Consider the following 23,800-nt stretch of genomic DNA (forward strand, 5'->3'; position numbering starts at 1 on the left):
ACAAACAAACTAAGCCTATACAAATGTAGATTGTCATTTCATCACACTAGCTTCCAAGTAAATCAAAGAAAATGTAGAAGGATGATGATGATGATGATGATGATGATGATGATGATGATGATGATGATGGTGGTGGTGGTGGTGGTGGTGGTGGTGGTGGTGGTGTTGATAGTGTTGGTTGTGGCGGTGATGGTGGTAATGCTGTTTTTTTGTTGGTGGTGGTAATTGGAGGAGGAAGGGTGTTGTTGTTGTCAGTGGTGGTGGTGGTGGTGGTGGTGGTGGTGGTGGTGGTGGTGGCGGAGATGATGATGATGATGATAGTAGATGATGGTGGTAGTGTTGGGGATTGTTGTTATTGTTGTATTGGTGGTGGTGGTGGTGGTGGTGGTGGTGGTGGTGGTGGTGGAGATGATGATGATGATGATAGTAGATGATGGTGGTAGTGTTGGGGATTGTTGTTATTGTTGTATTGGTGGTGGTGGTGGTGGTGGAGGAGGAGGAGGAGGAGGAGGAATAGACGGAGAAAAAAAGTAAAAGAATACAATGTGCATACCACTTGAGATGGGTATGATAACAATGATGACGATACATGGTTTTATTATTAAAAATATTACTAAATGTACTCACGTGGGTAGGTTGGTACCACAGTGGAGACTTCAGAAAACAAACAAGAAAATAAAATAACACCAATGTTACATATTAATTTGGTAGAGTCTAGTAACAATATAATTATCAGTGTTATTACTGGACACATTTTGGAAATATAGTAAAATACAGTCGTCAAATCTGACATAAACTGTAGCAGGACACTTTTGAATGAATTTCAACGATAGCGTAGTTTGCAGTCTTAGTATACACATGAATGAGAAGTAACGTGTGTAAAATGTCAAATATGTTGTCCATCAGATATGTGTGTTTATTTAAGGCTACTATATATAGCACGAAGATTGTTCACTTTAGGTTAGAATTTTGAAATTTGGTTTGTATGCATAACTTTTGCGTGTGAATTTATTTTGGTATAGTGCCAATTGAATAGCGGCCTACACAGTGTCTTACGGATTAAATGCCAGATTCTCGCCAAAGCATTATCTTGTAAGTGGCACCATAACGATTATTCCATTCTTCGTTCAGGACCAACTTTCTTTAGACAAAGCATTTTAACCCCTAGGTTTGAATTTTAATCCGAATAGCCTTCGGACAATACAACATACCTATTCCTATATTTGGTTCTGGCGTTGTCGCTGGTTTTGGATGAAAGAAAGGACAAGAAAACAGTTAGCAGACAATTCACTGCATTTTATCATAGAGTGGGAATTAACCAAGCTGGGAAAACGAGATTGTGTTGTATGGATGTTTAGGAGGCAGTTGTACTTGATAACAACCTTGTATCAAGACATTGCTACTTTGAATACAGAATCAACCAAAAATAAAATCAACCAATAAACCAAATAATTCCCCCAATAAACCAAATCATTCAATCAGTAAACCAAATCATTCAACCAATGAACCATGATTATTGAAAATAAAATTTCTATCACTCACCACAGACGTCTACTGCAGGTCCAACATTACAATACTGCCAAGGAACGTCGGGGTTAGTTGTATAGCACCATGGTCCCTGATCACCACTAGGATTACGGCAGTAATTGTGGTCACCAAGACCTCCTGCAGGATAATCCTCTATAGTGTAGTCATGGGATTGTGGTGATTGTGAGGACCATTTCTGACATGTATGTCCCGATTCAGTTACCGAGACAGTACCTCTGTAATCAGCTCCATTTGCCTCATGATAACATTCGGTCTCTGAAAAAGATCAGATATTGTCTTGATATAGTACTATTATTACACATTACATAGTGAAAATTACACCAGTGTCATAACAATAATGAAAACATATACCTATGCGAAAATGCAAAAGTGTGTGATCGCACATTATGCAAAATTTGTTGTTTGGATAAAGATATGTATTAATAATAAATGCATGTAATATATAATGATAACCTAACCCCATGCCATGTGAGAGTTGGTCTGGGTACTCAGGGATATTTTTGCTCTGTCTCTGTCTCCATCCCTCCCCTCTCTCTTGTTGTCTTTCTGTCTCTCTCTCCCATCCCGTTCTGTCTGTCTGTCTGTCTGTCTGTCTGTGTCTCTCTGCCTGACTGTTTTCCTCTGTCTCTATCTGTCTGTCTGTACGCTTGTACGTCTCCCCCTCTCTCTCTCCCTCCCCCCCCCCTCTCTCTCTCTCTCTCTCTCTCTCTCTCTCTCTCTCTCTCTCTCTCTCTCTCTCTCTCATTTATACCTACTATGGATATCTGAATCAACTGTAAAATCCCATGGAAAAATTAAAAATATAATGAATGTAATGTTAGTATAAAACCAAGCAAATACACAAATATGATTTACTCACTACAACGGAACTCCTCGACATCACAATACTCCCACTTAACACCTGGGGTTGTAGTGTAACACCACGTAGTTGGATCGTTATCGGGATTACGACAGTAATTGTGTGCACCGAGACCAGCATTGGGATACTTGTCTGGAGTGTAACTATGTTTATTTGGCGTCTGTACGCTCCATCGCTGACATTCATCCCCTGTCCTTGTCACAGATAATGTACCTCTGTAATCTGTTGCCTTCAGGTCAGTGAAGCAACTCGTATCTAGTTTGGAATGGAATAATCAAATCATTGTTAGTTTGTTGCTCTGGATCGAGGATACTGGCAGCGAAACATACGTCAAGTTACTTTCTTATGATAATGACAGTTTGAAGCAGTTTCAGTTTCAGCCTACGTTTTATACAAAGTGCAATAGTCGTCCTATTCCAGGTACTATGCGCATGTGCGGGTGAATTGCATTTTCTTTTGTTGACAAATAGTATCAAGTGAATTCACTATAAACACTTTTTGACAAATGTCATGATTGTACACACGATGGCTTCAAGAATGTCATTTACTCGAATATTGGAGGGATGTAGATAAGGGCCGGTAGCCGGCAAAGCAACCGGCTACTCCGAAATGTCTTGCCGGCTACTTTTTTCAGGAATTTGACAATGTTGAAACATTCTTTATCTCAACCATAGTATATTTCCGTCAGTGGGCAAATTTATGAGCCTCGTTCCTAAATATTACCACTTATAAAATTACAAAAAATGAAGGCTGATAGTGGAACTCTTTCACTAACAAAGATTAGACATTAGGCAATGGATGAAATTCTATCAAACAAAATGATCATGACTTGCCGAGATAACAGAACATAAATGTCGTAAACTAGAGTAAGGCCCACTGTCGCAAAACACTTCATGTGCTATCATTATGTAACTAGGTTTGTAGTGTTATGACACTTAAAAAGTTCATTAATGTGACTGTGATTTTTGTCAACCCTTGTTGTTCTGGTTGTGTAACCACTCGCTACCCCATGTCTGGATAGCATCTGTAGCCATTCCAACAGTTGCTTGTTATCAGGTCAAGAAAGTTAAAGGTCAATGGTTGTCTTATACGCATGTGCAGGTGAATTGCGTTTGAAATGTTTGTTGAGAAATACAATGCCTCTTGTTGGGGTCACATTGTAAGTTCTTACTCATCCAGAGTTACGACCATCACATTAAATCTTGTTTATTGGCTCTATATAATGATTTACGGGGGAGACACCTTTCATAAACCATGTAAATTTGTGATCGGAAAGATTATTTGTGCGTGCTTAGGCCAGGTAATTCTGTGGTGTGGGACCCCGAGACGTTCGTGTGTGAAATGGACGACATGGATGTAATAATCAACTTAAATTTGACAAACGAAATACTTGCCTACACCTTCCGTCGTTGTGGCTGTAAATAAGCAAAACTTTTGATACATTTATTTGGTTAAAAATGAGTTTGATCGAATTTCTGTTCTCCCGATATAATTTTTACATTTTCTTTAGTGTTACCAAACATAGTTTGACTGGTGAGAACGCCGTACAAAAAAAGTAAGTTGATGTGATAGTTATTAGTGTTACCGAATCGACAAACAGAAACAGACACAGACAAAAACACAGAAGCGAAACAGAAAAATAAACAGACACTAAACAGACATGGAAACGAAAGAGAAAAAGACACAGGAATTTCAGAGACAGAAGCGAAAGAGGCACACAAAAAAAAGAACACACAAACAAAAAACACTACAATTTCCTATTTGAAAATACTAAGAAATTTTTTTGGTATATGGGAAGGTGTGGCTATACAACGATATAAGCTTATAGTAAACATTTAAACAATTGATTTGAAAGAAAATGAATTCTTACGGCAAGCTGTTCCCACGGCAGAAATGCTGCAGTATTGCCAATCAACACCTGGATCAGTTGTATAGCACCATGTCCTCGGATCATCACTAGGATTACGGCAGTAATTGTGGTCACCAAGACCTGATGTAGGATAATCTGCTGGTGTATAACTATGTGAGTGTGGTGACTGTGAAGTCCACTTCTGACATTCTTTGCCTGTTTCAGTATACGACACTACACCTCTGTAATCTGCTGCGTTTCCCTGATGATAGCATTCGGATTCTGTAATTAATCAAACAAACAATCAATCAATCAATCAATCAATAAATTAATAAACAGTTGAATAAATAAATGTATAATGAATGTGTAAATAAACACAAAACACATACATACATACATACATACATACATACATACATACATACATACATACATACATACATACATACATACATACATATACAGTTTAGTACTGTTAACCGAAGTGATAAGAAATTACAATGATCAAATCTTTTCTTATCATATCATTTACTTACTACAGCGAAATTCCTCTACATCACAGTATTCCCAACTTGTGGCTGGATCAGTTGTATAACACCATGTCTCGGGGTCACCACTAGGGTTACGACAATAATTATGGTCACCCAGTCCTGAGGTGGGATAATCCGTTGGTGTAAAACCATGTGTGTGTGGTGACTGTGCTGTCCACTTCTGACACGTTTTCCCTGTCTTTGTAACGGAAATGGTTCCTCTATAATCTTTAGCGTCGGGGGCCAGGAAACAATCTACACAAAATAAAATGAGGATAGATTAATAATCTATATTGTATTATTTTAACAATATATATATATATATATATATATATATATATATATATATATATATATATATACACACACACATATATATACATATATAATTGGTTAAGAAGTTAAACGAATCTTACATATTCTTTCATTTGTTTTCTAGCGATGCGACAAATTCAATGATTTCAACATATGAAACATTACTATTGCGAGAGGTAAATATTTAGTAACCATGGTAATTATTAATCTCATTTGTGCACGCTTTGATTCGGTCTTTTGTAGGTGGGAAAGTGCGATCCAAAAATACATTCAGCATTTTACATTTGGTTGCCTTTTGTGCGATATACTGTATGATTGTATAACCTGTATTGCAAATACAATTTAAATTAATAGCACTAGATGATTTTCTTTGACATCTCGTGGTTTACAAAATATCAGAAGTTCTTACAACACCCACCTTCAGCAAGAATGTTACTCGTTAACGCTAGAGATAGAACAATAACCTTCAAGATCACCATCTTGGTAGACTGCGAAACAGACTCGTGTTGAGTCAACGAATAACAGCTGTTGAAATATAGTATTTATCCTGCGAGAAAATACCACAAAAATTTTGAGGAAAGTGGAAAAATATCTTGATATTCGTATCTGGGAAGGCATGAAGATGACCTGTAAGCAACTTAAATGTAAAATGAAAGTTGTTTCAGCTTCTTAACTTGTACAAAATTCACCTTGTCTCTTTAAATATTTGAATTAGTATTATTTCTAAATTCTTTGAATCCTGTTGGGCATTTATCTTTAGTCTTAGAATCCCAATTTGTTTGTCATAGTTTTGACACAAATCTTTAAAAAGGCAAATACTAAAAGGGCAAATATATAAGTTTTGATAGACAAACGGGATCTTTCACTTGTGCTTGTAAACGCTTAAATTGAAAACAATAATATATCACCACCACCTACTACAAGTCAACCCTGATAAAATGAGATAACCTGGTAATTTGAAAATAGATCAGAAGTGTATAAATAGTAACCATTCGTAGGCTATAATTCTAAATTTAGATACTTTTGTGAATTACGGGCCCTATTAACTTTTATCTTCGCGTGACTAAATATCACGTGACTGTTGTTGTCCAATGGCACGGTGCCATGTTGGCATCTCTTGTCTTTGCTCTCGAAGTGTTGGCATACATGAGGGTTAACCGTTAGCGTTGTCCCCATATTTGGTCGCCTAATTTGAACTGCGATCCTTAACCTAGTACCTTCTCTGACTTGGGGAGTGACTGGAGAATCTAGAGGATACTTTAAGCGTTCTGAAACAATCATGGCACCATCATCCCCTGGTGCAGGTCGCACGTCCATGTCTTTGGTGGACGTGTCAGTGAACACTAGTATATATATTGAGTTGACCTGGCCTCTCTAAAACAATTACTGAATAGATTTATTCGTAAAAGAACATTTGTGATATCACCTATGGGCCATTCCCCTCATGCGTTCTCTTCGTTAATCTAGGGATATAAATAACGATGGCATGTCACCTACGCATATTACTACAAATGCGAATCATAGGCCAAAAATGCATTGCTTTGCTCTGCGTCGAGTTTTGAAAGCAAGAAACTATGAAAAAAATGAGCCCTGTGAATCAGACTTTTAAGTGTTGTTCCAGCTACGTTGGAATACATCCTTCCCCTCTCTCAAACCGTCGCACTAAATATTATATCTAGCAGATTAAAAAAAGAATTGATAATCCTGTTCTTGTGAAAAGAAATATTAAACATATCGTCAGTATTTGTTCAATATCAGTTCTCCCCAGAATTGTTGTTTTGTAGATTGCAGACAGCAAACGCGACCACCATCAAAATTAAATTGTTTATAATATAATTATCAAGGGTTTTATCATCTATTCTAGTTAAACCATATACAATATACTTCCAAAACATATTTACATTGGTTTAATAAGTAACTCAGTCCATTCGGCAACGTTACATTCTAAAAGGAAATCTTCAGGATATTGTAACGTTTAACAAATCGGAAATTTCATTATTTAATAATTTTAGATTATTTTACCGGTCAATTTAATATCAACAAAAAGTTGCTAAGTTAACATAGGTTTAGGGTTTGAATCAACGGTTGTTAGTTGGTGATGTTGGCGTAATAGATGATGTGTTATTTTGCCACTTGACACTGTTGAGAGTGATGGGTGGGGGATGGGGGTACAAAGAGAACTCTGTCCAACGGGAATGGGCAGACTTGGAGATGTTTAATAGATAAAATGGTCAAAATAACTCACAACACGAACGAACGTGTTAAGTTGTGTCGTCGCATTAGTCGACATAATTTATCACTTACGTAACATTTATCAGCTGATAATGAGACTTTCAACTTTAACATCCGGGTGGACGCTCTAACACTTTATTTTTTTTATTTTTTTTATTTTTTTATGTATTCATTACTGTGTGTTCACTACACTCTTTTCTTTATTTGGCAATACTTTGCTTTTACCGTAAATGTATTTTTAGTACAAAATGAAAGACATATTCAACCTTAATATGTTATTTGAATAAAATGGGGTGGGGTGGGGGGGGGGAGAACTAAAGGAGAATTCAGGAGAGGAAATGTGAAGGTGAGATTTCAGGTCAGCTGGACTTTAGATTTGTTAGTGTGGAGTTAGAGATAGGGGTGGACTTGAGTATAGTAGAAGATAAAGCTGGCCGAGGTTGCTAATCTGTGACAAGGACAGACTTATTTTAGTTGAGTTTTAGAAAGAAAATGTAGTTGATCTCATTGGCAAGTCAGACAAGCAAAGGACTGACTATGATTATTTCTCTTCGACTCTTCTTGGGAAGTAACCTTCACCAGCTTAAATATTGGAGTGAGTTCTTTCCCCAGAACTGTTCGATAGCTAGTTTCGCTGCCAGACTCGTGACTATCGTATCTTTTTATGTATGCCGAGCGGCTTAGCCGCGAGAAGAGAGCAGGAATTAAAGCAAAAGCAAGATAACGAAAGAGTAATTAACGTTTAACAAAAGGAAGGAAGCACTTCATATCGCATCGTCGCAAACCACAGCCTCTTTTACGACACCGTCCAGAACGCGCCGCAAACAGATATTTCACAGTGTAGCGGAAAAAACTAACAGCTCTCAGGTTTGTGAGAATGTTCATATCGACGTTATGATATAAGAATTTGAAATTAATAACTGAAAAAAAAATCAGATCGTCCGTTCATCTGAAAAGTAACGAAGTTTGCTCGAAAAAAGTAATTTAAACTGGATAAAATACATTTTAAAGCGATCTAAGCATTTTTGAGAAGAAAAATATGCTAACAAATTGCACTGTGTGTTGTACTCACCTGTAAGTTGTAGATAACCAAAACGCCTTATAACTGCATACTAATATTATGGTGCAAATAAAGACCTTTTATATGATTATATAAATCTATATATGGTAACTCATGTTTATTAATGAGAATAAATTAAGCAGTCGGAGAATTATTTTAGGAGCAGAGGGAATGCGTGTAGAAAGACAGGTAGACAGAGGGTAAATCAAAATGTCTGTGTCTCCATCCATATTCTAAAAGGATGTATACGAACGAAGTAATATCAGGAAGTAATTGTATTTTATTTGTGTTATATAGCAAAGGTCTCAGTTAAATGCCCCCCCCCCCTTAATTGTGGATATTCACAACTGTTTGTTTGCGAGTATGGCTGTCAGGTCATAACCACGCCAACAAATGCCACTCCCTTTGGCAAGTTTTGTTAATTCAAATGGTAGGGTCAATATCACGATGTCTATGAACTGTGATACCCGAGTATATAGCCATGCAATACTATTCCACTCAAAGAAAATAATGGTATGTGTTAGTCTGTGGTTTTACAACGTTGAATGTTATAGTAAATAATGCCAGTTTTTACATAGTGAATAATGCTTGACATTTACTTCCCCTGGCACGGACCTATAGAAGCACAATAGCCCTATATACTTTCTCAAGTTACAGAGGAGAAAATGATCTATTTAAATCTATGTAAGCATATGATTATTGGCATCCATATGTTCAAAAAGTCAAAATACGGAAATTTTCAAGGCCTTTCAAATAGCAAGGATTCCATGACTCAATAAGTGAATTATTGAATTTGATATCCCAATGTAACCTTTGGCTTGCCAAAGTGTTACAAATATTAACACCCCTGGTGTATATATTTACATAACATGTTGCAAAAGATGATGGTACATTTTCATGACCTCATACTCGGGATGTATGTCATTTTCCCCTCGTTTGCATAAAATATAGTAGACTAAAAGTGCTGTTTTTGCCTAAGTTTGCAAGATCACCCAGAACAAAACAAACAACACAAAGTGATGGAAAATAGAGGTACATGAAAACATCTAGCCACCAAATCACCACATCAGATTTTAATCAGATTATATCTGGACTAAAGTAAAATCTTTTACTGTGCGCCATGACGAAAACTGGAATGTTCCACTGACTCATCGATCGATAGACCAAATAAAGTTGTCGGTCTTGACCTCAAGATAGACCAGATGTAAACTGAATGCCTCTTGTATTAAGGTTTTCAATTGCTGCACAAGATTAACAGATGATTAGCAAATGCCCAACTACCCTTAGAATTGTGACAATGTGACTAACTGAGTTAATAATATAAATAGGTAGCCACATTAGGTTACCTATACCAACAAAGCTGTCATTTACACTCCATCAACTTCCAGAGGAGCATAGAATTCTATTGCAACTTATGAAGACATGTGATTATGGCATCCATAAGTTTAAAACAGTCAAAATGTGGATTTTTAAGGCCTTCCAAATAACAAAAGCTGTCAATAAGCAATTTAATTGGATTCGACATCCCGTGGTAATCTTTGACCTGTCAAAGTGGAAATGATACTAACATTCCCTGGGTATGTATTTATGAACATGTTGTATAACATGATGGCACGTTTTGGTGACCTCGTCCTCGTGGCGAAAATACACATTCGCCCCTTTTGCTGGTAAAATAAACGCGTTGTTCATTTGTTGAAGTCTGGAGAGGGTAAAATAAAGAATGCACAGAACATCATAAAACACAATTCAACACAACACAATACAAACGACGCAACACAACACAACACAACACAACACAACACAACACAACACAACACAAGACGACACAAGACAACTCAGCGCAGTACAACAAAACATAAAATAACCGTCACAACGCAACAGTACAACACAATGCAACTCAAAACATGACGTCACGATACAACACAACCCATTATTTATACTCCCTCAACTTCCAGAGGAGCATAGAATCTATTGCAACCTATGAAAACATTTGATTGTGGCATCCATATGTTTAAAACGCTCAAAGTATGGAATTGTTAATAGGCCTTGCAAAGAACAACAATTACTTTCAATAGGTAAAATTATTGGATTCGACATCCCGCGGTAACTGAGTATGTATTTAAAGAACATATTGTATAACATGATGGAACGTTTTGGTTACCTCGTACTCAGGGCGAAACAAAAACTTTCCCCCTTTCGCTGGTAGACTAAAAGCGTTGATCTTTGTTCAAGACAGTCAAGCAAAATAAATAATGCACAGAACATCATATAACACAATTCCACACAATTCAACAAACGACGCAACACAGCACAGCACAACACAACACAACACAACACAACACAACACAACACAACACAATACACAACACAACACAACACCATACAACTCAGCGCAATACACAACACAACTCAATACAATACAAAACAACACAACACAATACAATACAACTCAACTCAGCGCGACACCACACCACACCACACCACACCACACCATACAACTCAGCTCAATATAAAACAACACAACACAACACAATTCCTCAGCGCAACACAACACAACACACAACACAACTCAGCGCAATGCAATTCAAGTTACAACATATAAAAAACACAACACAGCCCAAAACTACACAGGACATTACAACATACAATCCAAAAGAAGACATTTTCGAAGCTTGAATTTTTTAAACGTAATATTATGATATTGAATTTTAATATTATATTTCGTTGCCAAAATACAAAAAATACAGCCACCCAAAAACAAACAAACAACAACCAACCAACCAACAAGCAAAACAAACAAACAAACAAAAAAACAAACAACAACAACCCCAAACCAAAACAATACTTTTTGCTTGTACGGCTTGCCATAACCAACTGTGCGTTCAACATCAACAGTTTAGAATATAGTATAGCATTTTAACTGTCCTTGTACTTCGTATATTTTTATTTTATTTTGACATTACACACCAAACTGGGTAATAACGGCCGGCCATGTGAGAATTATTAATATTTGATGCTTATAAATTGTTCAGAATATACCAGAGACGTGTGATGAATATTAAAAAGTTCGATGCCGTTGACGGGGGGATGCTGATATCAGTAGAGAAGACGTTTAGTCTGTGGGGTCTAGCCTTCAGCTGTGTCAATTAAACCCAAATCACGTGACCATCCTGCACATTAACATTTATGGTATAACAAGTGTGTGTCAAATATTTGGTTATTGATTAAGAGTATTCTTGTAATTTATAATGAAAATTCAACTGAATGCATAATATGTCTTCCATCGTTTTATAACACAACTCCTGTGGCATAGTGGTTAATGTTCAGGACGATTTAGTCGTTAGGTCATCGGTTTTAATACACACACACACACACACACACACACACACACACACACACACACACACACACACACACACACACACTCACTCACTCACTCACGTCTCCATGGTCACCATGACAAATTCACCATCTTTTACAAAAACCAAAATACAACAGTAAAATATTCTCAGATAGATACTAAACTTTATTTGCCCAGAAGCTTACAGTAATAACTCACAGTGATGAATATTTCAGTTTACATGACCTATAAAACTTATACCTATGACGTCATGATAGTCTTGTGACGTCATGAGAAACCTGCGATCTCGTGGTAACCATGATAACCCAATCCTCAAATAAGCACTAACGTCACTCCCGTATTAATATACAACATTAAATAGATGAACAAGGTGACGAATGCAAAGTACAAAGAAACAAATAACAATGGCTGTCAGTTATTCCATACCAGGCACAAACCAAGTCATAGACGTTCAAGGAAAAAATACTGGATTTACATTCTGGCCATACGTTGATTACATTTTCAGCTCGGTTACCTTTATAGTAGTGCTAGTTAACTTTTTGCAGGGTAAACATACATATTTCAATTTGAGTTTGAGTTATCAATAGATACCACTATGTTTTATGCATTATCATTTTGAAGAAATACTATTATCCCGAAAAATACTGAATTATGTCATGTGTATGACGTCATCATGCATTGACGTCATGTGTTGATGACGTCATCGGTGAGGTGACGTCATAGTTTGGTGACGTATAACCTAAGCAGGCACCATAACTTCGACTTCGCATAAATGCATAGGTTTATCTTTGCCGATGATTTGAATGCTGACGTACTGTCCTTTCATTGGTGTAGAACATCCACACCTGACGTGTACTGTCTCCTCGGTGGCTGGACTACCGATAATCATCATGCCACATGTCGGATTGTTAGCAAAATCAGAACTATCTCCAACTCGTACCTCAGCATTCTTCAGACGACCAGCTAGATGATTAGAATGGTATAGAAAAAGAATCGTCAGTCCTTCAGTGTAGAATGGATCTAAAACTGATAGGTACACCACCCCCTGATACCACCACTATGAGGCCAATCTCATAATTATTCATCGATTATTTTCTATGAGTATGTAAGACCTCGGTTCTGAGCTTTGGCAGGTTGCCGAATGAAGCCGAAAGGTGATGACAACGACTTGTGCTACCGCCCTCATCAGTGCCTTTGGAACTATGCGACCTTTGGAAAAACCAGAGGGTAGCTAGCTACTTACAGAGGAAAGAAAAGTCTTTAAAGTTATAGCGCCCTCATCGGTGCCTTCGGCGCTAAGCGATCTTTGGTTGCACTTTAAGCAGAAAAACCAAAGGGTAGCTAGCTATGAACAGAGGAAATAAAAGACTTAAAATAATAACCCTTACCGCAGCAATCCTGTCTGTTCGTGATAATAATCTCGTAGACGTCATACGACTGTCCAAGGTCAACTTTCCACCATGGTTCAGGTTGACTTTGTGTTTGTGTACATGATTGTCCTGACTTCATATCGCTACTCTTGTTTCCGTCCACTGCCTTCTCTGCAAAACCCCTCCTCTTTTCATTGGTGGAACTCTGACTTACGGTTTTTCCCTGTGCCACGTCCTTCAAATCGACAGGAAAGACACAAGCTATTGTAGGAAAAGACGTTACATATAAATGTTGTTACAAACAAACCAACAAACCAACAAACAAACCAACTAAGCCAATAGAAATGTAGATTGTCATTTCATTACACTAGCTTCCAAGTAAATCAAAGAAAATGTAGAAGGATGATGATGATGATGATGACGATGATGATGATGATGATGATGATGATGATGGTGGTGGTGGTGGTGGTGGTGATGATGATAATGATGATGATGATGATGATGGTGGTGATGAGGATGATGATGATATTGTAGTAGTAGTGTTGGTGATTATTGTTGGTGCAGTTTTTGTTTTGTCGTTGTTGTCGGTGGTGGTGGTGGTGGTGGTGGTGGTGGTGGTGGTGGTGGTGGTGGTGGTGTTGGTGGTGGTGTTGTTGGTGGTGGTGGTGGTGGTGGTGTTGGTGGTGGTGGTGGTGGAGATGGAGGATGAGGAGGAGGAATAGACGAAGAAAAAAGTAAAAGAATACAATGGGCATGCCAGTTAAGATGGGTATGATAACAATGATGACGATAAATGGTTTTATTGTTCACAATACTACTACTCACGTGGGTAGGTTGGTACCACAGTGGAGACTTCAGAAAACAAACAAGAAAATGAAATATCATGAATGTTACAAATTAATTTGGTAGAGTCTAGTAACAATTATCAGTGTTATTACTGGACATATTTTGGAAATATAGTAAAATACAGTCGTCAAATCTGACATAAACTGTAGCAGGACACTTTTGAATGAATTTCAACGATAGCGTAGTTTGCAGTCTTAGTATACACATGAATGAGAAGTCACGTGTGCAATATGTCAAATATGTTGTCCATCAGATATATGTGTTTATTTAAGGCTACTATAGTTAAGCACGAAGATTGTTCACTTTAGGGTAGAATTTTCAAATTTGGTTTGTATGCATAACTTTTGAGTGCGAATATATGTTGGTATAGTGCCAATTGAATAGCCGCCTGTACAGTGTCTTATGGGTTAAATCCCAGATTCTCGCCAAAGCATTATCTTGTAAGCGGCACCATAACGATTAATCGATTCTTTGTTCAGGGCCAACTTTCTGTAGACAAATCATTTTAACACCTAGGTTTGAATTTTAATCCGAATAGCCTTCTGATAATACAACATACCTATTCCTATGGTTGGTGCCTCTGTTGGTTCTGGAGTTGGTGGTGGTGGTGGTTCAGTCGCTGGTTGTGGATGAAAGAAAGGACAAGAAAACAGTTAGCAGACAATTCACTGCATTATAGAGTGGGAATCAATCTGCAAAAAAAGAGAATGGGCTGTGTGGATGTTTAGGAGGCAGTTGTACTTGATAAAGATCTTGTATCAAGACATTGCTACTTTGAATACAGAATCAATCAAAAATAAAATCAACCAATAAACCAATTAATTCCCCCAGTAAACCAAATCATTCAATCAGTAAACCAAATCATTCAACCGATGAACCATAATTATTGAAAATAAAATTTCTATCACTCACCACAGACGTCTACTGCAGGTCCAACATTACAATACTGCCAACGAACGCCGGGGGTAGTTGTGTAGCACCATGTCCTCGGATCACCACTAGGATTACGGCAGTAATTGTGGTCACCAAGACCTCCTGCAGGATGCGCCGCTATAGTGTAGCCATGGGATTGTGGTGATTGTGAGGACCATTTCTGACATGTATGACCTGATTCAGTTACGGAGACAGTACCTCTGTAATCAGCTCCATTTGCCTGATGATAACATTCGGATACTGAAAAAGATCAGATATTGTCTTTATATTGAACTATTATTACATATTACATAGTAAAAATTACACCAGTATCCTAACAATAATGAAAACATATACCTATGTGAAAATGCAAAAGTGTGTGATCGCACATTATGCGAACTTTGCTGTTTGGATAAACATATATATTAATAATAAATGCATGTAATATATAATGATAACCTAACACCATGCCATGTGAGAGTTGGTCTGGGTACTCGGGGATATTTTTGCTCTGTGTCTGACTCCCTCCATCCCCCACACCCTTCCCCTCTCTTTTTGTCTGTCTGTCTGTCTGTCTGTCTGTCTGTCTGTCTGTCTGTCTGTCTGTCTGTCTGTCTGTCTGTCTGTCTGTCTGTCTCTGTCTGTCTGTCTGTCTGTCTTTCTGTCTGTCTGTCTGTCTGTCTGTCTGTCTGTCTGTCCCTCACATCCCATCCTGTTGTCTGTCTATCTATCTATCTGTCTGTCTGTCTGTCTGTCTGTCTGTCTGTCTGTCTGTCTACCTGACTGTTTCTCTGTCTCTATCTATATATCTGTCTGTACGTTCGTCCGTCCTCTCTCTCCCCCCCCCCTCTCTCTCTCTCTCTCTCTCTCTCTCTCTCTCTCTCTCTCTCTCTCTCTCTCTCTCTCTCTCTCTCTCTCTCTCTCACTCACATTTATACCTACTATGGATATCTGAATCAACTGTAAAATCCCATGGAAAAATTAAAAATATAATGAATGTAATGTAATGTATAAAACCAAGAAAATACACAAATATGATTTACTCACTACAACGGAACTCCTCGACATCACAATATTCCCAACGCACACCTTCGGTTGTGTAACACCATGCAGTTGGATCGTTACCGGGATTACGACAGTAATTATGTGCACCGAGACCAGCATTGGGAAACTTGTCTGGAGTGTACCCATGTGCATTTGGCGTCTGTACGCTCCATCGCTGACACTCTTTCCCTGTGTTCGTCACGGATAATGTACCTCTGTAATCTTTAGCCTTCAGGTCAGTGAAGCAACTCATATCTAGTTTGGAATGAAATAAACAAATTGTTGTTAGTGTGTTGGTCTGGATCGAGGATATTGGCAGCGAAACATATCTGAAATTACTTTCTTATGATAATGATAGTTTGAAGCAGTTTCAGCTTCAGCCTACGTTTTATAATCACAGTCGGACTTAAAGTACAATAGTCGTCCTATGCCGGGTCCTGTGCGCATGTGCGGTTGAATTGCACTTTCTTTCGTTGACAAACAGTATCAAGTGAATTCACTATAAATACTTTTTGACAGCTGTCATGATTGGTACACACGATGGCTTCATGAATGTCATTTACTATAATAGTGGAGGGATGTATACGTAGATAAGGCTACTTTTTCAGGAATTTGACAATGTTAAACGTTCTTTATCTCAACTATAGTATATTTCCGTCAGTGGGCAAATTTATGAGCCTCGTTCCTGATATTACCACTTTTAAAATTACAAAAAATGAAGCCTAATAGTGGAACTTTTTCACTAACAAACATTAGACATTAAGCAGTGAATGGAATTACATGAAACAAAATGATCATGACTTGCCGAGATAACAGAACATAAATGTCGTAAACTAGAGTAAGGCCCACTGTCGCAAAACACTTCATGTGCTATCATTATGTAACTAGGTTTGTAGTGTTATGACACTTAAAAAGTTCATTAATGTGACTGTGATTTTTGTCCACACTTGTTGTTCTGGTTGTGTAACCACTCGCTACCCCATGTCTGGATAGCATCTGTAGCCATTCCAACAGCTGCTTGTTATCAGGTCAAGAAAGTTAAAGGTCAGTGGTTGTCTTATACGCATGTGCGGGTGAATTGCTTTTGAAATGTTTGTTGAGAAATACAATGCCTCTCGTTTGGGTCACATTGTAAGTTCTTACTCATCCAAACCTACGACCATCACATTAAATCTTGTTTATTGGCTCCAAATAATGATTTACGGGGGGAAATCTTTCATAAACCATGTAAATTTGAGATCAGAAAGATTGTTTGTGCGTGCTTAGGCCAGGTTTCCGTAGTGTGGGACCCCGAGACGTTCGTGCGTGAAATGGACGACTAGGATGTAATAATCAACTTAAATTTGACATACGAAATACTTACCTACACCTTCCGTCGTTGTTGCTGTAAATAAGCAAAACTTTTGATACATTTATTTGATTAAAAATGAATTTCTGTTATCCTGATATAATTTTTACATTTTCTTTACAGTTGCCAAACATAGTTTGACTGGTGATAATGCCTTACAAAAAATATTGTGGTTCCGATTACGCTCAATTTTAGAATAGGTGGGGTAGATAGATTTTTTTGTGTTGTGGAACAGTGATGTACCTAATCTCAAATTGCTCCTTATGACGTATTACATGAGTGTGAGACAAACAGACAGTTGGTGACAATGGAGTGTGTAACACGTTGTACGAAAACCTTGCTCACAAAAGCATTGCCAGAGATGAAATCAAACAGTAATGTTTTGTAGATAAACTTGATGTGATAGTTATTAGTGTTACCAACTCGACAAACAGAAAGAGACACAGACACAGATACAGACACAGAAGCGACACAAAAACAGAAAATAAACAGACACGGAACCGAAAGAGAAACAGACAGAAACAGAGACAGAAGCGAAAGAGACACAGAAAACGAACACAGAAACAAAAACCACCAGAATTTCCTATGTGAAAATACTAAGAAATTGTTTTGGTATATGGGAAGGTGTGGCTAAACAACGATATATAGTAAACATTTGAAAATTGATTGATTTGAAAAAAAATAAAATTCTTACGGCAAGCTGTTCCCACGGCAGAAATGCTGCAGTATTGCCAACGTACACCTGGGTCAGTTGTATAGCACCATGTCTTCGGATCATCACTAGGATTACGGCAGTAATTGTGGTCACCAAGACCTGATGTAGGATAAGCTGCTGGTGTATAACCATGTGATTGTGGTGACTGTGAAGTCCACTTTTGACATTCTTTGCCTGTTTCAGTATACGACACTACACCTCGGTAATCTGCTGCGTTTCCCTGATTATAGCATTCGGATTCTGTAATTAATCAAACAAACAAACAAACAAACAATCAATCAATCAATCAATCAATCAATCAACCAACCAACCAACCAATCAATCAGTCAGTCAGTCACTCAGTCACTCAGTCAGTCAGACACTCAGTCAGTCAGTCAATGAAAAATGAATAAATACATAAATAAGGAATAAATAAATAGATGAATTAATAAACAGTTGAATAAATAAATTTATAATGAATGTGTAAATAAACACACAAATCAGATACATACATACATACATACATACATACATACATACATACATACATACAATGTACATACATACATACATACATACATACATACACACACACATACATACATACATACATACATACATACATACATACATACATACATACATACATACATACATACATACATGCATACATACATACATACATACATACATACATATATTTGGTTCTATTCCATAACATTCAGATATAGTCAGGTATTTACCAACTATGTCGAACCTTAGAAGCTTGAAAAATAATTTTTATTCGAAACGTCGGATTGCACCTATATTCATTTGGACTGTCTCACAAGTTCCTTTTGCATTTCTTTCTACATACATACATACATACATACATACATACATACATACATACATACATACATACATACATACATACATACATACATACATACATACATACATTCATTCATTCATTCATTCATTCATACATACATACATACATACATACATACATACATACATACATACATACATACATACATACATACATACATACATACATACATACATACATGCATACATACATGCATACATACATGCATACATATAAATTTGTGATGGAAAACATAAATGTTTAGTACTGTTAACGGAAGTGATAAGAAATTACAATTATGATCAAATCTTTTCTTATCATATCATTTACTTACCACAGCGAAATTCCTCTACATCACAGTATTCCCAACGTTTTAATAGATCAGTTGTATAACACCATGTCTCGGGGTCACCACTAGGGTTACGACAATAATTATGGTCACCAAGTCCTGAGGAGGGATAAGCCGTGGGTGTGTAACCATGTGCCTGTGGTGACTGTGCTGTCCACTTCTGACATGTTCTTCCTGTCTTTGTAACGGAAATGGTTCCTCTATAATCTTCTGCGCCGGGGGCCAAGAAACAATCTACAGAAAATAACATGGGGATAGATTAATAATATATTTTGTGTTGACAATGTGTTAACGATGTAATATTGACAAATTATCCCGAAATTATGCATGTATATATATAATTTGTTAAGAAGTTAAACGAATCTTACATATTCTTTCATTTGATTTCTAGCGATGCCACAAATAAAACGATTTCAACATATGAAACATTACTATTGTGACAGATAAATATTTAGTAACCACGGTAATTGTTAATCTTATTTGTGCATGCTTTGATTTAGTCCTTTGTAGGAAAGGGCGATGCAAAAATGCATTTATCATTTTACATTTGGTTGCCTTTTGTGCGATATACTGTAGGTATATCCTGTATTGCAAATACAATTAAATTAATAGCACTATGATTTTCTTTGACATCTCGTGGTTTACAAAATATCAGAAGTTACTACAACACCCACCTTCAGCAAGAATGTTGCTCGTTAACGCTAGAGTTAGAACAATAACCTTCAAGATCACCATCTTGGTAGACTGCGAAACAGACTCGTGTTTAGTCAACGAATAACAGCTGTTGAAATATAGTATTTATCCTGCGAGAAAAAAACATAAACAGTTTGAGGAAAGTGGAAAAATATCTTTATATTCGCATCTAGGAAGTCATGAAGATGACTCGTTTGACCCTTTTAGCAACTTAAATGTAAAATGAAAGTTGTTTTAGCTTCTTAACTTGTACAACTTGTAACTTGTGTCTCTTTGAATATTAGTATTATTTCTAAATTCTTTGAATCCTGTTGGGCATTTATCTTTAGGTTTTGACACAAATCTTTAAAAAGGCAAATATTCTGTATATGTAACTATTTTTTTAAATGTTTTGATGGACAAAATGGGATCTTTCACTTGTGCTTGTAAACGCTTAAATTGAAAGCAATAATATATCGCCACCACATACTACAAGTCAACCATGATAAAATGAGATAACCTGGTAATGTAATTTGAAAATAGATCAGTAGTGTAGATAGATAGTATAAACAGTAACCATTCGTAGGCTATAAAATCCATGTATCACACGGTATCAGATAAATTTAGATACTTTTGTGAATTACGGGCCCCATTCACTTTTATCTTCGCGTGACTAAATATCACGTGACTGTTGTTGTCCAATGGCACGGTGCCATGTTGGTATCTCCTGTCTTTGCTCTCGAAGTGATGGCATACACGAGGGTTAACCGTTAGCTGAGCGTTGTCCCCATATTTAGTCGCCTAATTTGAACTGCGATCCTTAACCTTCTCTGACTCGGGGAGTGACTGGAGAATCTAGAGGATACTTTAAGCGTTCTGAAACAATCATGGCACCATCATCCCCTGGTGCAGGTCGCACGTCCATGTCTTGGGGGGAAGTATCAGTGAACACTAGTATATATATTGAGTTGACCTGGCCTCCCTAAAACAATTACTGAATGGGTTCATTCGTAAAAGGACATTTGTGATATCACCTATGGGTCAATCCCCTCATGCGTTCTCTTCGTGAATCTAGAGATATAAATAACAATGGCACCTACTAGTCTCTTCGCCGAGGCCCGCATATTACTACAAGTGCGAATCATAGGGCAAAAATGCATTGCTTTGCTCCGCGTCGAGTTTTGAAAACAAGCAACTATGAAAAAACTGAAAAAAATAGCCCTGTGAATCAGACTGGTAAGTGTTGTTCCAGCCACGTTGGAGTACCTCTCTCAAAACGTCGCACTTATTAAGCTTTGAAAGTGCTTCGAAATATTATATCTAGCAGATTGCAAAGAATTGATAATCCTGTCCTTGTAACAACTTAGAAATATTAAGCATATCGTCAGTATTTGTTCAATATCAGTTCCCCCCAGAATTGTTGTCTTGTAGATAAACAGCAAACGCGGCCAACATCAAAATTAAATTGTTTATCATATAATTATCAAAGGTTTTATCATCTATTCTAGTAAAACCATATACAATATACTTCCAAAACATATTTACATTGGTTTAATAAATAGAGTGACTCAGTCCATTCGGCAACGTTACATTCTAAAAGGAAATCTTCAACATATTGTAATGTTTAACAATTCGGAAATTTTATTATTTAATAATTTTAGATTATTTTACCAGTCAATTTAATATCAACAAAAAGTTGCTAAGTTAACATAGGTTTAGGGTTTGAATCAACGGTTGTTAGTTGGTGATGTTGGCGTAATAGATGATGTGTTATTTTGCCACTTGACACTGTCGAGAGGGATGGATGTGGGATGGGGGTACAAAAGGAACTCTGTCCAACGGGAATGGACAGGCTTAGATATGTTAGCTATAGCTAACAAGGTCAAAATAACTCACAACACGAACGAAAGTGTTAAGTTGTGTTGTCACATTAGTCGACATAATGTATCACTTACGTGACATTTATCAGCTGATAATGAGACTTTCAACTTTAACATCCGGGTTGTTGCTCTAACACTTTAAGTTTTTTTATGTATTCATTACTGTGTGTATACTACACTCTTTTCTTTATTTGGCAATACTTTGCTTTTACCGTAAATGTATTGTTAGTACAGATTGAGAGACATATTCAACCTTAATATGATATTTGAATAAAATTGGGGTGTGGGGGAGAGAACTAAGGAGAATTCAGGAGAGGAAATGTGAAGGTGAGATATTAAGTCAGCTGGACTTTAGATTTGTTAGTGTGGAGTTAGAGATAGGGGTGGACTTGAGTATAGTAGAAGATAGAGCTGGACAGGGTTGCAAATCTGTGACAAGGACAGACATATTTTAGTTGAGTTTTAGAAAGAAAATGTAGTTGATCTCATTGGCAAGTCAGACAAGCAAAGGACTGACTATGATTATTTCTCTTCGACTCTTCTTGGGAAGTAACCTTCACCAGCTTAAATATTGGAGTGAGTTCTTTCCCCAGAAGTGTTCGATAGCTAGTCTTGCTGCCAGACTCGTGACTATCGTACCTTTTTATGTATGCCGAGCGAGAACAGAGCAGGAATTTAAGCCAAAGCAAGATAACAAAAGAGTAATTAACGTTTGACAAAAGGAAGGAAGTACTTCATATCGCATCGTCGCAAACCACAGCCTCTTTTACGGCACCGTCCAGAACGCAGTGTAGCGGAAAAAACTAACAGCTCTCTGGTTTGCGAGAATGTTCATGTCGACGTTATGATATAAAAATTTGAAATTAATAACTGAAAAAAAATCAGATCGTCCTTTCTTCTGAAAGTAACGAATTTTGCTCGAAAAAAGTAAACTGGATAAAATCAATTTTAAAGCGATCTATGCATTTTTGAGAAGAAAAATAAATGCTAACAAATTGCGCTGTGTACATGTGTTGTACTCACCTGTAAGTTGTAGATAACCAGAACGCCTTGTAACTGCATACTAATATTATGGTGCAGGTAAAGACCTTTTATATCATTATGTAAATCTATATATGGTAACACATGTTTATTAATGAGAATAAATTAAGCAGTCAGAGAATTATCTTAGGAGCAGAGGGAATACGTGTAGAAAGACAGGCAGACAGAAGGTAAATCAAAATGTCTGTGTCTCCATCCAAATTCTAAAAGAATTTATAGGAATAGGAATATCAGTGAGTAATTGTATTTTATTTGTGTTATATATAGCAAGGTACTCGGTTAAATGCCCCCCCCCCCCTCCTCATTGTGGATATTTACAAGACAATTGTTTGTTTGCGAGTATAGCTATCAGGTCATAACCTCGCCAACAAATGACAATCCCTTTGGCACGTTTTGTTAATTTAGATGGTAGGGTTGATATCACAATGTCTATGAACTGTGATACCCTAGTATATAGCCATGCAATACTATTCCACTCAAGGAAAATAACAGTATGTGTTAGTCTGTGGTTTTACAACGTTGAATGTTATAGTAAATAATGCCAGTTGTTACATAGTGAATAGTGCTTGACATTTACTTCCCCAGGCACGGACCTATAGAAGCACAATAGCCCTATATACTTTCTCAAGTTACAGAGGAGCAAATGATCTATTTCAATCTATGTAAGCATATGATTATTGGCAGTCATATGTTTAAAAGTCAAATACGGATATTTTCAACGCCTTTCAAATAAGGATTACATGACTCACTAAGTGAGTTATTGAATTTGACATCCCGAGATAACCTTTGACCTGCCAAGGTGTTATAAATATTAACAGTCATGTTTATATATTTACAGAACATGTTGCAAAACATGATGGTACATTTTCATGACCTCATTGTCCGCTGGATATCGATGAATTTACATTTTTCCCTCGTTTGCATAGAATATAGTAGAATAAAAATGCTGGTTTTGTATAAGTTTCCACGATCACCCAGAACAAAACAAACAACACAAAGTGATGGAAAATAGAGATACATGAAAACATCTATATTAT

The 23,800-nt window shown here is 37.0% G+C and overlaps 2 protein-coding genes across 2 annotated transcripts in view; both read right to left on the minus strand.

Annotated features, from left to right (window-relative positions):
* Window positions 1-5,580, minus strand: part of LOC144452716 (apolipoprotein(a)-like) — a 50,591-nt gene extending 45,011 nt beyond the window's left edge. Inside the window, exons 1-5 of the mRNA XM_078143861.1 lie at window positions 5,520-5,580; window positions 4,793-5,041; window positions 4,278-4,538; window positions 2,408-2,662; window positions 1,543-1,803 (exon numbers count right to left, since the gene is read on the minus strand). Coding sequence (XP_077999987.1) covers window positions 1,543-1,803; window positions 2,408-2,662; window positions 4,278-4,538; window positions 4,793-5,041; window positions 5,520-5,580 — 1,087 coding nt within the window. The remainder of the gene's footprint in view (window positions 1-1,542; window positions 1,804-2,407; window positions 2,663-4,277; window positions 4,539-4,792; window positions 5,042-5,519) is intronic.
* A 6,913-nt stretch (window positions 5,581-12,493) lies between these two features.
* Window positions 12,494-22,772, minus strand: LOC144452717 (plasminogen-like). Its single transcript, XM_078143862.1, has 11 exons — window positions 22,746-22,772; window positions 19,845-19,973; window positions 19,156-19,404; window positions 17,969-18,229; window positions 17,290-17,310; window positions 15,930-16,181; window positions 14,883-15,143; window positions 14,530-14,589; window positions 13,950-13,976; window positions 13,143-13,385; window positions 12,494-12,717 (listed from the first exon to the last, which is right to left on the minus strand). The coding sequence occupies exons 2-11, from the start codon at window positions 19,903-19,905 to the stop codon at window positions 12,494-12,496; spliced, it is 1,659 nt and encodes a 552-aa protein (XP_077999988.1). The 5' UTR covers window positions 19,906-19,973; window positions 22,746-22,772.
* Between the last annotated feature and the right edge of the window lie 1,028 nt (window positions 22,773-23,800).

Source organism: Glandiceps talaboti, chromosome 23 (assembly GCF_964340395.1).
Source record: "Glandiceps talaboti chromosome 23, keGlaTala1.1, whole genome shotgun sequence".
NCBI classification, from domain to species: domain Eukaryota; kingdom Metazoa; phylum Hemichordata; class Enteropneusta; family Spengelidae; genus Glandiceps; species Glandiceps talaboti.